This window comes from Lepus europaeus, chromosome 13 (assembly GCF_033115175.1).
Source record: "Lepus europaeus isolate LE1 chromosome 13, mLepTim1.pri, whole genome shotgun sequence".
Classification (NCBI taxonomy): domain Eukaryota; kingdom Metazoa; phylum Chordata; class Mammalia; order Lagomorpha; family Leporidae; genus Lepus; species Lepus europaeus.
This window is the reverse complement of record NC_084839.1, coordinates 33814832-33832030: the sequence shown is the minus strand read 5'-3', so window position 1 is coordinate 33832030 and position 17199 is coordinate 33814832. Positions and strand designations below refer to the sequence as shown.

Here is a 17199-nt window from a genome sequence, read left to right as displayed (position 1 = left end):
ATGTGCACACAGAGAAACATGATCATCACTGTGAAAGAAGGTGAAGGCAGAAAATCTCCCTCCCAGTAAAAGTACAAAGGAAATCCAAAGTAAACAATAGGAACATTTATGGGAAAACGGCAAGGAAATTGAACTTACTCTGGTTTTTCTTCTTTAGTTCCTTAGATTTCAGAATATCTTGTTACTGGGAATCTAGCCACATATTAAGGCAATCTGTTTTTGAAACTTTTTAAAAAGAAGACATTGATTATAATGAACCATCTCTTTTTTTTTTCTTCTCATTACATACCATTTGTGTGATTATAGTGTTAAGTCTTAGGTTTTTTTGTTTGTTTGTTTTTGTTTTTTGACAGGTAGAGTTATAGACAGTGAGAGAGACAGAGAGAAAGGTCTTCCTTCCATTGGTTCACTCTCCAAATGGCCGCTATGGCCAGCATTGCGCCGATCCGAAGCCAGGAGCCAGGTGCTTCTTTCTGGTCTCCCATGCCGGTACAAGGACCCAACCACCTGGGCCATCCTCCACTGCACTCCCGGGCCACAGCAGAGAGCTGGCCTGGAAGAGGAGCAACCGGGACAGAACCGGTGCCCCAACTGGGACTAGAACCCGAGGTGCCGGACTGGAAGAAGAGCAACTGGGACTAGAACCCAGCACCCATTTGGGATGCCGGCACCGCAGGTGGAGGATTAACCAAGTGAGCCACGGCACTGGCCCCAGTGTTAGAAGAAGAGTGTATCAATAATTTTAAATGAACTTTTCCCTGTCTTTGAAGGGAATAATAATCTGGAGCAGTGTTCTGCATTTATCTGTACTAAAATAACTATAAATTAATGGAATTTACAAAGAAGAAATGTTATGACTATACTGTATTTGGGAGCCTTTGTACAGCCAGGTAAAGTTTCCATGATACAAAGTATTGAATTTTAGAATTTAATATTGTAAGGAAGAAGACATGGCAAATATTTCATATACTTAAATGATAACTTGCTTATTGAGTTTCTGAAGAAAAATATGAAATATTTGTCACAGCATTGGCTATAATGTTAAATTGGCAAATTGTAGCATAAACCATAAATCTGTGCTTCTCAAATGTGGACCATAGTCTAGTGCTGTTTTGTATATGCTGTAAGTGCTACAAATAGTCTCGGCACTGAACATATATTGATATCTCTCAAATGAATGCAACTTTCATGTAGGTGTTTTGATATGCCTCAGAAAGTATCTGAATGCTTACAAATTTTTCATCTGTTTGGTAATGAAATACTTCATGCTATTTCTTTATTGTTCCATATTTTCATGTTTAAATTTGAATTTTTCACATTTTTACTACTGTTAATTCAACTACAATTTGTTCAATTGTTAAAATGGAGTTGTCAATGAAGAAACTTAAAAACAGTCTCATTCATGTAACTGCTTAAGTAAAAAACTACATTTTGTGTTCTATGTTCATATACTTTGAATGATCGGTATTTCTGTTTAAATATAAGTGAGGATATTTAGGCTTTGTTTCTGTTTAATAAGGTTTTTGGAACATATCTTTTTGCAGAAATTTATATTCGGTAAATAAAACTTAGTTGAAATAATAAAAAAAAGAATTCACAGGAAAGTGCTATGGCATAGCAGGTAAAGCTGCCACCTGTAGCACCAGTAACCCATTTAGGTGTTGATTTGGTGCCTGGCTGCTTCACTTCTGATCCAGCTCCCTATTAATGTGCATAGGAAAGTAGCAGAGAATGGCCCAAGTACTTGGGCCCCTGCACCCACATGGGAGACCCAGAAGAAGTTCCTGGCTCCTGACTTTGAACCAGCCCAGCTCCAGCCATTATGGCCATTTGGGGACTGAACCAGTGGATGGAAGATATCTCTGTCCCTCTCTCTGTTTCTCCCCACTCCCCCTGTAACTCTGCCTTTCAAATAAATAAATAAATCTTTTGAAAAGAATACAAAGGAATAATTTTAAGTAAGCTGAGTAAATACAAGATAATACAGGCAGTTTAATGACATTAGGAAAATAATTCATGATATGAATGAGAAATTTAGCAAAGAGATTTTTAAAAAATCAGAATTCTGGGGCTAAAGAACTCAACAAATTAAATTAAAAATACAACTAAGAACTTTAACAGAAGACTTGGGCAAGCATAAGAAGAAACTTCTGGGCTTGAATACAGCCTTTGGAAATAATGCTTTTTTGGACAATTTTTAAAAAGAAAAAATTTTAAAGGTAAGCCTTCAAGACTCAAGAGACACCATTAGTAAGCAAGCATTCACAAACGGGTGCTTCAGGAGAAGAAAAAGTAGAAAGTCATAGAAAACCTATTCAATAAATAATAGCAGAGAAGTTTCCAAATCTTAGTAACAACATGGACATTTAGGACAAGGAAGTCCAAAGGATCCTCAATGGATTCAACAACAACAATAAATCCTCTCTGAGTCTTGGTAGAATCAAACTGTCAAAAACACAAGACAAAAAGAGGGTTCTAAAAGGAACAAGTCATTTATAAGGGATTCCCCGCTAGGTTAATGGCAGACTTCTCAGCAGAAACATTACAGACCAGGCGACAATGGAATAAAACATTCAAAGTCCTCAATAAAAAAAATTCCAGCCAAGAATAATATATCAAGTAAAGCTATCCTTCAGAATTGAAGGAGAAACAAAGGCTTTCAATGACAAGCTAAAATTGAAGGAATTCATCACTACCAGACTGGCCCTATAAGAAATGCTTAAGGGAATCCTACATTAGAAGTGAAATGATGGGAGGCCAGCATTGTGGCATAGTAGGTTAAGAAACAGCCTGCGACACCAGAATCCCATATGGGTGCTGGTTAGTTCCCAGCTGCTCTAATTCTAATCGAGCTCCCTCCTAATGTGCCTGGGAAAGCAGCAAAAGAAGACCCAAGTGTTTGGGCTCTTGCCACCCATGTGGGAGACCCAGAAGAGGCTCCTGGCTCCTAACTTTGGACTAGCCCAGCTTCAGGCATTGCAATCATTAGGAAGTGACCCACTGGATGGAAGATCTTTCTCTTGGTCTCTCCCTTTCTCTCTCTGTAACTTCCCTTTCAAGTAAAGAAATAAATCTTTTGAAACAGAGAAATGATGGTAACTATCACTATGAAAGCACATGAAAGTACATATCTCATTAGTAGAGCAAATATACAAAAGAGAAAGAGAAAAAAAACGAATGATTCACATTTTACTGTGGATTGAATTAACTATGTATTTATTTAAGCATTTTTTTTCATTTTTTGATTCCTTAAATTTTTATATGAGGGTTAGGTTTGTCTTTCAAAATAGTTGCACCTTCTCTATTTTTGAAAAGAACACATTATTATGCTACTATTTCTTCTTTAAATGTTTAGCAGATTTCTATTGTCAGCAAGCGATCTAGGACTTGCTCCCTCATTTCTCTATTCTAAGCCCAACTTGTTCTTTCATTTCTCTATTCTCTTCAAGGTAGGAAACTAATTCTATTATAAAGGAATCTGTAGGATGCACAATTTAATCTTTAGACCTTATAAAAGAGATGGCTAACATTTTTCTGTAATAGCATAGCCAAAATAAGAACTTAAATAATAATTTCATAGCTAGATTCACTTCGCCATCAGCGAAGTATACAGTAAGTAGAAAAAACCTCCCTTTCAGACCAAAGGGAAAGAAAGTTTTAAAGTGAGAATATAATTTTCCTCATGGGCATTGTCTACCTTAGAAAAACTACTACAGAACATGCCTGTGACTATAGACTTGTAGTTCAGGTCACTGAAGATTAGAGATGGGACTTGGGCACTCCCTTGACTTGCATCCTCTGGTCTGCTTTAACACAAACCAGGAGGAAAAGAAAGCTCGGCATCAGAAGCAATGGGTGGCAGGCCTATTAATGGCTGATCTGTACAGTGAGCTGCCCTCAAGGAGACCCAACAGGCCAGTCCACTGCAGTGGCTTTCAATGTGGTAAGCCTGGGCTTCAGCAGAAGTCAGCTTGTGAAGAGCCCTGGCAGCTCTGCCAAGAGTGGGATCACTGGAAATGGACCTGCCCTGGAGTCGAAGGATGCCCAGGTCAGAGCCACAGATCTTATTGGCTCTAAGCTGAAAAGCCCTTCACTCAGCCCAACTTCCAAAGTGACCACTGCAGCTGAGGGGATGGTCAAGTAGGGTCAGCAACATTGCAGGCAGAACTGTAAATTTCTTGTTAGAGATGCCCCCTGCCTTTACCTGGCCAGCTCTCCTCCCAGGCCAGCCAAGTAATGAAAGTCAACAGAGTGCCTTCCCCTAGGAGGTTCACACCTCCCTTAGGATATACCCCATGTGAAGAGATAGATAGGTCTGGGCCTCTGAATTTACAAGGCCTAAAGCCCACCAGATTATTATCAAGCCCCTTCTATCAGGTTCTATTTGCCTCTCAATCAGAAAACTTAATTGTAGCTTAGACAGCACCTTTCTTAGCTCCTCTAATAATGACTCTGTCCTTTGTTCTAGGCCCTGTCTAATGCACTTGGGCCTCATTCCTTTGTAATCATAACCTCTACTCTACCACCAATGGCTCTACTCCCAACCTGTGTGTACTGATGGTCCTCTTCCCCACTTAATGCTGTATAATTGTTCAAACCTGGTAAATGCCACTCTTAGGATCATTGGTTACTATCCTCACTCTGTCTTTTATGACCTTGTCTAAATATGATCAGAGTCGGTAATCTTGGAAGGCTTCCATAGCCTTGGCAACTCATGACGACAGCCTAGGAAGGTTACTGGCACCATAAACTAGAGTGTCAATTTGTTGGGTCAACAACAGGAGCCACTGTGCACTTGCTCCTCATGTGGGATCTCTGTCCTTAATGTGCTGTACATTGTGATTTAATGCTATAACTAGTACTCAAACAGTATGTTTCACTTTGTGTTTCTATGTGGGTGCAAACTGTTGAAATCTTTATACTAAATTGATCTTCTGTATATAAAGATAATTGAAAATGAATCTTGATGCAAATGGAAGGGGAGAGGGAGCGGGAGAGGGGAGGGTTGTGGGTGGGAGGGAAGTTATGGGAGGGGGAAGCCATTGTAATCCATAAGCTGTACACTGGAAATTTATATTCATTAAATAAAAGTTTAAAAAAAAATAAAAATAAATGTTTAGCAGATTTCATCAGTTAAACTAATTACATCTTTAGTTGTCTCTAAAAAGATTTTTAAAATAAATTTAATTTCTTGAAGATATATAAGCTATGAAAACTTCTTTCCACGTCCGTTTTCTGAATTTATGGGTTTTTATTTTTTTTTATTTTTGACAGGCAGAGTGGACAGTGAGAGAGAGAGACAGAGAGAAAGGTCTTCCTTTTGCTGTTGGTTCACCCTCCAATGGCCACCGCGGTAGGCGCGCTGCGGCCGGCGCACTGCGCTGATCCGATGGCAGGAGCCAGGTGCTTCTCCTGGTCTCCTATGGGGTGCAGGGCCCAAGCACTTGGGCCATCCTCCACTGCACTCCCTGGCCACAGCAGAGAGCTGGCCTGGAAGAGGGGCAACCGGGACAGGATCGGTGCCCCGACCGGGACTAGAAATCGGTGTGCCGGCGCCGCAAGGCGGAGGATTAGCCTAGTGAGCCGTGGCGCCGGCCAATGGTTTTTTTTTTTTTTTTTTTAAGATTTATTTTATTTATTTGAAAGGCAGAGTTACAGAGAGAGAGACAGGAAGAGACAGAGACACAGGTAATCCATCTGCTGGTTCATTCCCCAGATGGCCTCAATGGCTCGGGCTGGGCCAGGTCGAAGCCAGGAGCCAAGAGTTTCATCCAGGTCTCCCATGTGGGTACAGGGGTCCAGCTACTTGGAGTATCTTCTGCTGCCTTCCCAGGTGCTTTGGCAGGGAGCTAGATCAGTAGTGAAGCAGCTGGGACTCAAACGGGCACCCATATGGGCTACCAGCATCACAGGCAGCAGCATAACTCCTTATGCCATGATGTCAGTCCCTGAATTTTTATTTTTGAAGAAATATGTATATTCCACATAAGTTGCCAAAATTGTTGTCATAAAGTTGATTAACATCCTTTTAAAAATTAAAAATAGAGCTAATCTTTTATTAGGTACATATCCAAAGAAAATTAAATCATTGAGACAATGTCTGGCAAAGAAACATCTATACTCCCATGTTTACTGTAGCACTATTCACAATAGTCAATATGTGCAATCAGCCTAAATGTCCACCAACACATGAATGGATAAAGAAAATGTGGTATATAGCACATAATGTAATACTATTCAACCATTAAAAAAAAAGTTTAAATGGACCAAAGGGCATTATGTTCAATGAAATAAGTCATGCACAGAAAGGCAAATACCACATGATCCCACTTATATGTGGACTCTAAACAACTGAGCTCGTAGAGGTTCAGAGTAGAACAGTGGTTACCAGAAGATAGGGAGGGGGTAGGGGTTGATGGAATGGACAGAGGTCAGTCAGTGGGCACAATGTTAGACAGGAGGAATCAGATCTGGTGTTCTACGGCAGAGCAGGATGGCTACAGGTTATAATAATGTACTGTACAGTGCAAAATAGGAGAGAGTTTGGATGTTTTTTACCACAAAGGCATGATAAATCTTCCAGGTGATGGTTGTGCTAGTTACTCTAATTCAATGATTCCACCAAGTGGGCACCTATCAGAACATTACATTTTTACCCCATAAATATACATTAATAGCTTCATGTCAATCAAAAAACTAAATAAACAGGATATATCTTGGATATGACTTAACACATGCTGCATTTTCTTATGACACTAGCATTGATGAATCATTCATTTATCACATGTTTATCAGACACTCAATGAAAGAATGTGTTACTCCTCCTCAAAGGGAAGTGAGTGGTTCATCAGATGATTTCTTCCCTACGGGGAATGATGAGGGTCACATAAGAATATTGCATTCTTTGGAATGAAAGCCAGAAATTGAAAGTGGCTTAACTATTTTACAGCTTCGTTCAGGGCCAGCCTTAGTTGAATATGTTTAATCATGCGGGTGTTTTCACTCCATGTGAACCACTCCATGTGGCTGATGAGAAACTGGAATTAGAGAATGCCTATTGCCTAATTACTTATACTTATCTGCACTTTGAGATGCCTCAGTGTCATAGTCAAGCACTGATCATACAAAGAGCATCCATCGGCTGTTGAATCAGACATACCCTCTCAACTCGGCTTTCAACTCAGCACCCTGCCACTGACTAGCTGTGATCCTGACCAGGATGCTCAATTAATGCTCAATTTCCTCATCTTCAGAGTAGAGGAAATAACACCTACATCCTAGTGCAATTATACCTAAGTGTGCTAATACATGTAAACTGCCATAGTAAATAGGTGTTGGTTCTATTATTCCTTGCTATCAATCACTAGAGAGGTACAGAATGTTAGAGCCAAAAAAGCCACTTAGGGATGACCTAGTCCAGCCTCCTTGATTTATTTCAATGGAAACTGAGGTTCATGGAAACCAGCTGATTTTCCAAAGTTTCAGGAAAGTTACAGGTAAATTCATGAAACCACCCTTCCCTTTAGATTCCCAACCCTATGCTTGCTCTCCTCTACCTCAATTATGTATTTCCGGTGTACTCCTGAATATTGATGCTGTGCCTGAATATTTGACAGTGTCTGTTTGTTTACCAGTAATACACCTTACAGATCGATTTCCTTCATGGTTTGTCACCACAGCCTTTAAATTCATTGGTATGTCCAGGGTCTAAGTCCTGACGTAATAAATAAAGCTGAAGCTAGAAGACAAAAGAAATGGGAGCTCAGTTAGTTGTCATCGATCAGGGAGAACATATGATATTTGTCCCTTTGGGACTGGCTTATTTCACTCAGCATGATGTTTTCCAGATTCCTCCATTTTGTTGCAAATGACCGGATTTCATTGGTTTTTACTCCTGATCAATGACAACTAACCGAGCATCTAAAAGGAAACCTGTTGAAGTGAAATGGACACTATGAAAAACAATGACTTGATCAACCCTTGTCTTGACTGTTGAGGAACAACTTACTATTTTATTCCTTTTAATATTTTTTGTTGTTGTTGTTTTGTTCTACTTAATACCATTGGTTGAACTCTGTAATTAATACACAATTATTCTTAGGCATTTAAAATTAACAGAAAAGTGATCTTTGTTAAATATAAGAGTGGGAATAAGAGAAGGAGGAGATATACAGGTCAACACATGCTCACTCGGACTTACCTCCGTTGGTAGAGCTAGAAATGTGCCAGGGGATTCCAATTCAGTCTTATCAAGGAGGCATGTACCAATGCCATCTCACTTGTTAAAGTGATAAGTTTAAGTACATAATTGGTCAAAAAGATAGGTTAAGTGTCGAAGAGATTTCACAAATAAGACCAGTGTCTGCAAATAATGAAGGACAGAATTAAAAGGGAGAGAATGATCCTGTGGGGAAGCAGGATACACAGCAAACTCATAGAATGGCAAATGCCCTAAACAGCACTCCGGCCTCAGAATCAACCCTTGGGGCATTCAGATCTGGCTAAGAGGCCCATGAGAGTCTCGCAGGCATGGAAAGCCAAGACACTGTGGCAAAAACAACCTGAATGAAAGATCTCGGTGAACAAGATCCCAGCAGAAAGAACGGGCCATCAGAGAAGGAGGCACCTTTCACTGAAGGGAGGAAGGAACCTCCACTGTGATACGGGCCTTAACTAAACAAGTTCAGAGTTGGTGAACTCTAGAGTCTTCATAGCCTTGACAGCTTATGTCAAGAGCCTCGGGTGATTATTGACTTCATAAATAAGTGTCAATCGTTAAATCAACAATGGGAGTCACTGTGCACCTGCTCCCCACGTAGGATCTCTGTCCTTAAAGTGTTTTACTATGAGAATTAACAGTAAAACTACTAGTCGAACAGTACCCTATATCTTGTGCGGTTGTGTGGGTGCAGTCTGTTGAAATCTTTGCTTAATATATACTAAGTTGATCTTCTGTATATAAAGATAATTGAAAATGAATCTTGATGAAGCATGGGATGGGAGAGGGAGTGGGAGATGGGATGGCTGCGGGTGGGAGGGAGGTTATAGGGGAAAAGGCCACAACAATGCAAAAGTTGCACTTTGTAAATTTACATTTATTAAATAAAAAAAATAAGACTGGCAAAAAAAAAAAAAAAGAAGAAATGGGAGAAGGGAAAGTAGACAACAGAGGCAAGTGCTCAGAAGGCTGCCATGGTTAATTATTACTTAACCACCCAACAGGAGCCTGTCTGGTCTCTTCTGCCGCCTCAGTCAGTACATGCTGGCCCCTTCTCTCCCAGGCTTCGGTCACCCTGGCAGCTGACCGGCCAGGTACAAAGCACTCTGAAGCCCCGCCCCCATGGGCCTTGGCATCTGCAGTGCCTTTTGCTTTACAGGATGTTTCTCTTCCTCTTTATCTGGCCAACCGCTACTCATTTTAGTTGTAGCTTGGAGACCATTTATTTGTGTATTTACTTGTCTGCTGTCTATATTTCAGACAAGCTGTCACAGGGCTAGAACTATCTGTCTTGTTTTCTACTTGCTCACCCCCAGAGCTACACAGGTCTTGATTTAACATTGAACGTTCAATAATGTTAGGCAAACTCGTCAACTAAGGAAAGCTATATCCTTCTAAAACTGTCTTCTCTAAGACTGTTTACATAATAATAAAGCAAAGTGGGCATATTTTTTCTGTCTTAAATACCAAATCAAATGCACAAGTATAAAGATGGAAGAGAAGGGTTGCTATGTATAGCAATGGGCCAGGAAGTACTGTAGTTCAATGTTAGTGGGTTTTGTTCTTTTTGAAGTTCTGAGAGTTGATACTTTTGATGACTTGGAACTGGGTCGGCCCAGGGTAGTCACTATGACAATCAAGAACTCCTGTGTCAAGGGCCATTTGACCAGTGGCTCCTTTTGTATTTGCTGTCCGTTACTCCACCCTGGAGTCTACCTGGCCACTTCGGACACTCTCTTCAGGCTCACAGTGAGCAAATCAAGGTCATGTTTAAATAGGTGACTTATAGAAGCTGGAAAGGGTTCTTAAAAGACTGAAGACTGGAAGGCCATGCCTTCACCATGCTCCTGTGTGATCTCATGCCCCTACCTGACCCCATCTGTATGCCCACCTGCCAATCAGGCTACATAACCACTCCCCTTTGGATGTGGATAAAAGGCCTGGGACACGGTGGGCCCAGCCTTTTTTTTTTTTTTTTTTTTTTTCTGCTCTTATTGTCTTTGTTGCTCTTGCTGGCCTTGGGGCCACTTGCTCCCTACCTGCACACTTGCTGCACATGGCTGGTTCCTGGCCTGCTCTCTGCTTGATAAGGATCCCAGCTTAATTTCTAGGCTTTTCTCTCTCCCTTAGATAAAACCCTCACTCTCCTATGCATTTCTCTCACTGAATAAAATCCTTAAAACTTTTAAAAAAATTGAAGAAAAAATAAACAAAATAAATAGCCCTTCAGCATCTCTAACTAAGAGATATTATGGATGAAACCTGGCTGACAACTAGCACCAAAAAATGCTTTGAGGATGAATAAAGGGTGATTTCAGCAGACAAGTGTTGCTCCTACCTCCTGGGCTCAACCATCTCATAAACATACGTCAGTAAATTGCTCCCTCCCTCCCTCCCTCCCTCTCTGGGAGCAAAGATGTCCTTGTAGTCACAGAGATAAATGCTTCCCTATAGGGGCCAGTGCTGTGGCATAGTGGACTAAGTCTCTGCCTGTAGTACTGGTATCCCATATGGGTACCAGTTTGTGTCCTGGCTGCTCCACTTCTTTGTTTTTTGTTTTTTGCTATTTTTTTTAAAGATTTTATGGATTTATTTGAAAGGCAGAGTTACAGAGAGGCAGAGAAAGAGAGATCTTCCATCCACTGATTCACTTCCCAAATGGCCACAATGGTCAGAGCTGAGCCGACCAGAAGCCAAGAGCCAAGAGCTTTTACTGGGTCTCCCATGGAGATGCAGGAGCCCAAGGACTTGGGCCATCCTCTACTGCTTTCCCAGGCCATAGCAGAGATCTGGATTGCAAGTGGAGCAGCTGGGACTAGAACCGGCACCCATAAGGGATGCCGGCAATGCAGGCAGCAGCTTTACCTGCTGTGCCACAGCACTGGCCCCTGCTCCACTTCTGACCCAGCTCTCTGTTATGGCCTTGGAAAGCACAGAAAATTGCTCAAATGTTTCATCCCCTGCACCATGTGGTAGACCTGGAAGAAGCTCCTGGCTCCTGGCTTCTGATCAGCCCAGCTCCAGCCATTGCAGGCATTGGGGGAGTGAACCAGCAGATAGAAGACCTTTATCTCCGTCTCTCCTCATCTCTGTCTATAACTCTAACTCTCAAATAAATAAATAAAATATTTTTTAAAATGCTTTCCCACTGGTAAAGCACAGAGAACAGGAAACAACCCCCTCAGTTCATCACTTAGGCCCTTTCATTCACTAAAACTTTACATGGAAAAGCATCTGACTTTCTCAATCTCATTAGCACACATTCCATTTATTTATTTGAGTGGCCTAGAGACAGTCACACAGAGAAATCCCATCTGTGATCATTCCTAAAATGCCCACAAGAGCTGGGACTGGGCAAAGCAGAAGCCAGGATTTGGAAACCCAATCCAGGCCTCCTGCAAGGGTTGCAATGACTCAGCCATCACTGCTGCCTCCCAGGGTGGAACAGAAGCAGAGTCAGGGTTTGAACCCAAGTACTCCAGTATTAGGATGTGGGCTTCCAAATGCCCATAACTGCCTTCAGTTATTAAGGAGTCTTTTTCTCAGAACTCAATAAATATAAAGAGCTATGTGGAGATGCGACCGATGAACAAGAGGAGAAAGTTGGGAAGAACCTGTGGACTCAGTAGGAAGAAAGTAATGAAGGCAAAGTGTTGAGCCCGGTGGTCAATGGGAACTCTTGTTTATTCTAGGATAATTTCAGCGAAACCTCGATCATCTTGTTGACAATTTTCTACTGGCGCGGGCAGTCTCAGAGGAATGAGGCTCTGTTACAGCCCCTGCCTCCTCTTTTTATCCAGGCAGAAAAGGACAATCAGTCTGCTCAGGGTGACAAGAATCTTTCAGCTAAAAAGGTGTGAACTGAAGCCTCTCTTCTAGGCTTAGCTCATGGTGCCAGACAAAAGGGGGTTTTAATTACATAATTTGTGAACTGGCCCACCTTGCAGGGGGATTTGAGGCTCCAAACCATTGAATGAAAGAGAGATCATTACAGGAGCGCAGCCAAATCAGGTCTGGCTTCCACACAAACGACTGCTTCCCTGAGAGCCTTCGGGTTAACACCTCTGCCCACCTACAAATTCAGCTCAGCCACTGACATTACGAAAGCCACTGGGAAAGAGTTGGGAACTGAGTAAGATAACGTCTGTCTTTTTAAAACCCAACGACCCTCTGCTTAAAAACAGAACAATGCAGGCTTGAAACACAATCATTTAGGGTCAAATCACAGCTTTCTCTGTTATTAGTTGTGTCTAAGAAAAGGTTCCTCGGGGCTGGCGTAGCGGGTAAAGCCACCACCACCTGTGACAGCGGCATCTCATATGGGTACCACTCCAGTTTCAATTCAGCTCCCTGTTAATGGGCTGAGGAAAGCAGCATAAGATGGCCCAAGTGTGTAGGCCCCTGCCACCCATGTGGGAGACCTGGATGAAGCTCCTGACTTCTGGCCTAGGCCTGGCCCGGCCCTGGTCCTTGTGGCTATTTGGGAAGTGAATCAGCAGATAGAAGATTTCTGTCTGTCTCTCCCTCTCTCTCTGTAGCTCTGACTTTCAAATAAATAAATAAATCTTAAAAGAAAAGAACAGATTCCTCATTTGTGAAATGCATGTCACAATATTTACTACCAGATGGAAGAGGCCCCAAAACGACATTTGTGTTTCTCTTTCCACTAACACCCAGCCCATTCTGATCTCCTTGTCCAAGCCTTGGGGTCTCCGTAAGAATCAGGCAGGGTAGAAGAGTAGATGGTTATGGACCCTTCAAGCCATGAAGGTGGGAAACCCTGAGGACTTTTAGAGTACACATGGCTTTAAGAAGCAAAAGAATGGGAAGTGCTAGAGAGAGCAGTGGACAGCTTGCCAGTGCCCACCCTGGAGAATGACCCCTCAGTGAAGCCAGCACTCCCGGATGTGGCTCATCTCTTCAAAACCTCTGCCCTTGCACCCCCACTTTCATCACAATGAAGTCAGAGACTTCCCATTAAAATACACTGGGTATTCGCTCTAGAGTAAAGAGCATTTGGAAATAACCAAAACGTTCAAGAATAAAGAAATAAATTACAGAATGAGATGAATTTGCAATCACCAAATGATGCTTGCAATGAATTGTATGTATGTATTGTATTGTATATGTATATGTATGTATTGTATAAATTTATGTATTGGCATAAGGTAATACTCGTACTACTGAGCAATACAGCAAGACATAACACTGAATATGCTGCAGATCTCTAGTAGGAAATAAATATTCATGTATTTTTATTTTAAAATAATTGCCATTTGCTGAGCATTTACCATAAGCCAGGCATTGTTGCTGTGTGCTTCACATGGACTAACTCATTAATACCTCATGAAAACTGATGAGATCTTTCCCTATAAATGTAGATACACACGAGAGTATAGTGGATGACATTAGTTTTCCTTTTAGTATTCTTTGCTGTATTTTCAAAGAGAGCACGTGTTAACTTTATAATTAGGAAGCTGGAATAGAAGCAGGATTTTTAGTTTATGGGAGCTAATGTCCTCTTAAAGACATACAAAACCCTTTAAAAGCCCTCAGTCACTCACACCTAAGGGAGGACAGATTTCGTGAGATTCCCTTCGGCAGCCGGTTGACAATGCGCACCCAAGGAATGGGCCTGTCCTGGAGGAACAGGGCTGGGAATGGAGTGGGGGCAGGATCCAAGAGAATTAATTTTGGGATATGGAAAGAGATGGAGGAAAGAGGAAACCAGAGCATGAGAAAGGCGAAGTGACTGAAAACAAATGACCTGCTTTGGGATGCCATTTGGGGCCACCCTGACCCTTAAGAGAAAAGTAAGCTCCTCTGACCCTCCAGCCTTCCTCCAGTCCCACACCCCAGCACTAACTGGGCACTGTTACCTTAGAAAGAGAGTAGAAGAGGAAAGGAAAGATCAGGGATGAAACCAAGTCCTAGTTCTTCAACTTGCTGTTGTAATAGTGGTCAAGTTTCCTCATCTGTGGGCTGGTGGTCAAGTTTCCTCATCTGGGGATGAGCATAGTCTCCGCACAGGGGGACTGTGGAGTTCAAGTGAGATGGTCTTATTCAAATATGTAAGACTCATGGTGCCCAGATGACAATGCCCCTCAATATCCATCTGTCAGCCCACCTGGAAGTCTAACAGTTTATAATATTGCTTCTATGGAAAAATTATTGGCAGGTTTCAAATATAATAATCACACCATAGTCTTCTGAGCACAGCCATGAACCAAGGTTGATCTGTTTTTGCATATTACACACCACTGAAAGAGGCACGCCTTTATTTCAAAACAAAAGAAATGGATTTCAAAATCAATGCTTTCTTTGCCACACCTCACCTGTTGGCAGACCAGTGCACCGTGGGCACATCTCACGGTATTAAAACAGTCAAACTCATCAAAAGCAGGAAAGCATGTCTTTTAATGTGGATTGATCCACCTCCCAGGCTGCTTGCTAGCCACCCAGAAGACTTTATGAAAGACTACAGAATAAGGGGGGAGGGTGCTCAAAATCAGGAAATGTCACAGCCAGTCAGCATTTACTTACACCATTTTCTTTGTTTGTACCATTTCCAAGTATTCAGTTTCTCAATGGAACAAAGATTCAAAGCTTCTAAAAATAAATACAAAGGGGGATTCATGCTTTAAAAAGCATTTCTCCACAGTCAAACTGTCATGAGTTTAACACATTTTAGGAATCACAGCACTTTCTCCCACCTACAAGTGCCCCGCCTACACCTGCCTACAAATGTGCCCTTCAGAGCTGCTTGGTCTGTCTCCATATTGTTTATTCCCCTCCTTGCCAGGCACACTAAAGACACGTTTTGAAGTGGCTCCATATTCTGGTTTTCTATACTCCCTCGCCTATTTCCAACCAGAAAGGTAGAGTGAAGAAGGAGAGCATTTGTGCACGAACTCAATGTCTTTCTTCATGGATGTTACCCCCAGTGGACCCCTGGGAAGATGTTTTTCCTATAATGAAGTCAGTCTTGAGTTGACTTTCCCTGGCCCAGACTTCCTGATGAGGGGCGTGAGTGAGCCCTTAAGGGTAGAGCTAATTAAGGATGGCTCCAGAGAACTCAGGTTGGCTACTCACCTACACAGACTGGCTGGGTGGGAGTGGACTTTCCCCGGTGTGCCCTGTGTTTCAGTGAGTGAGTAAATACAGGCATCCAGTGAGCCTTGCAGAGATCTGTTCGATAACATTGTCCAAGTGTATACCCTTGACTTTGCTGCTTTTCTTGGTTCCTTTTAAACCATTTTATTCTAAGAGCATTCACATTCCCCAAAGCCCTGGGCAATTAGGTGATTTCAAAACTGTTCAACAAGAAAAGGAAACATTTGTGAACCTATTTACCTCACGCAGAGGGAACTTGGAAATGTCTGTTTCTTTAAGCGTGTTACATGAGATTTCGATCTGCAACCAGGTAACATTTCTCTGAAAACAGCATATGCCTTTTTTTTTTTTTTTTAAGAAAAACAAGAATTTTAAAGTAAAGCAGGACTTCAGTAAAAGCCCTTCCTTGAGTTGCTCCCCTTAAACATCAGACTAATCCCTTGCACCCATCCTGGGATTCCAGGGAAACTTGCACGCCCCAAGAGCATCCTTGCACGCCACAGCCGGGAAGCTGGGGGCACACCCCCCAGGGCACCCCGCACCCCGGCGTGCGGGAGCGCAGAGAGCGCTGGCCTCGCCCGGCTTCGGTGCGCGGCGACGCCTCGGTGCGCCCTCACCTCCCGGCTTGGCCGGCGCCGGCGAGAACGCTTCCTGCGAGCATCAGCAACCCAGTCAGCCCGCCGCCCGCCGAGGGGAGGCCGTGACATCACCCGGTCCCCCTGACGTCTCCGACACAACCCCGAGGCCGGCCCCGGCGCCGCCGTGGCAAGGACGCAGAGCCCCGACTCCTCCGTGCGCAGAGCCGGGGGCGCGAACCGCAGCCCTGCCCCGCCTCCCGCTCTGCCTCGGTGGCGCTGAGTGGGCCCGGGGTCCCCGCTCCGAGCCAGAGCCGCGCAGGTACAGTCACGCAAAAGCAGTCCCTCACCTTCTCCTCGGTCCAGGCTGCGGCGCCTCGACTGACCCCCGTGGCGGCCAGGGTCAGGACGGCCACCAGCAGCAGCAGGTGGAGGGGTCCCCCGACTCGCAGGTCCACGCCGCCTGCCATCTCCCCAAGGCTGGCTGGGCGCGGGTTCTCCGGACTGCCGGCGGTCACGAGCCCGGGAACGCGCGTCCTTAGCCTTCCCCCTTCTCCACCCTTGGGTCGACTGCGCCCGCCTCCCCATCGCCTCCGGTAGCCTCCCGCCGCGCTGCGCCGCGCAGGCCGTAGCCCAGCCCTCCTCCCCCGGACCTTAGCCAAGCACCGGGCCGGGCTGCCCCGGTGACACAGGCTTCCGAATCCAAAGGAACAAAGACGGCCGCTTCCTTGTCTTGGAGAGAACGGAAGGAAGGAAGAGACAGGGGAGAGCTTTTTCATGATCTCCAATGGAATAGAAAGGGGAGGAAGGGTCCGTCAGACCCGGAGGTCAGGAAGAGTTTGCCCCCAGCCCTTTAACGAGGGGCGGACAGAGAATCCACATCTACAGAACGCTCCGCACCAGGCACTGTCCTCGGGGGTTTCCTCGCGTTCCCTTATTTAACCACGAATCCCACTTACAGACGGAAAACCTGAGACCCCCTACAGACAGTCTGGGCTGGAATCCTCAGGGAAAAGTATTTCCTCTCTAATCACGCATCTTTTTCTTATCTGTTCCTTTTTTTTTTTTTTCCTCCCCACAAGTGGTTGCTTTGTCTTACAGGAAAGAGCATCATACTCAACTACGTGCAAACTCCCATTGAAGTGATTATCTGAAATCAATGAGAAGTAAAACATTCACAGTGGCCTGAGGACAGTCACCTCCAATGCAGATCCCCAGAAGGAAAAGCCAAAAGCAACCCTCCATAGCCACAGGCTCCCCACTCTCGGATTTAAACAACCACAGGTTCAATAT

At 43.7% G+C, this 17199-nt stretch overlaps 1 protein-coding gene across 2 annotated transcripts in view; it reads right to left on the bottom strand.

Moving 5' to 3' along the window:
* The window catches only part of QPCT (glutaminyl-peptide cyclotransferase), a 55681-nt gene that overhangs the window by 29369 nt on the left and 9113 nt on the right, over positions 1-17199 (bottom strand). Inside the window, exon 1 of one of the 2 annotated variants that reach the window (XM_062209278.1) lies at positions 16257-16474. The exons of the other annotated variant lie outside the window; for it this stretch is intronic. Within the exon in view, the coding sequence (XP_062065262.1) occupies positions 16257-16376 (120 nt within the window). The 5' untranslated portion in view covers positions 16377-16474. Of the gene's footprint in view, positions 1-16256; positions 16475-17199 lie in introns of those variants that run through there. 2 annotated transcript variants of the gene reach the window in all.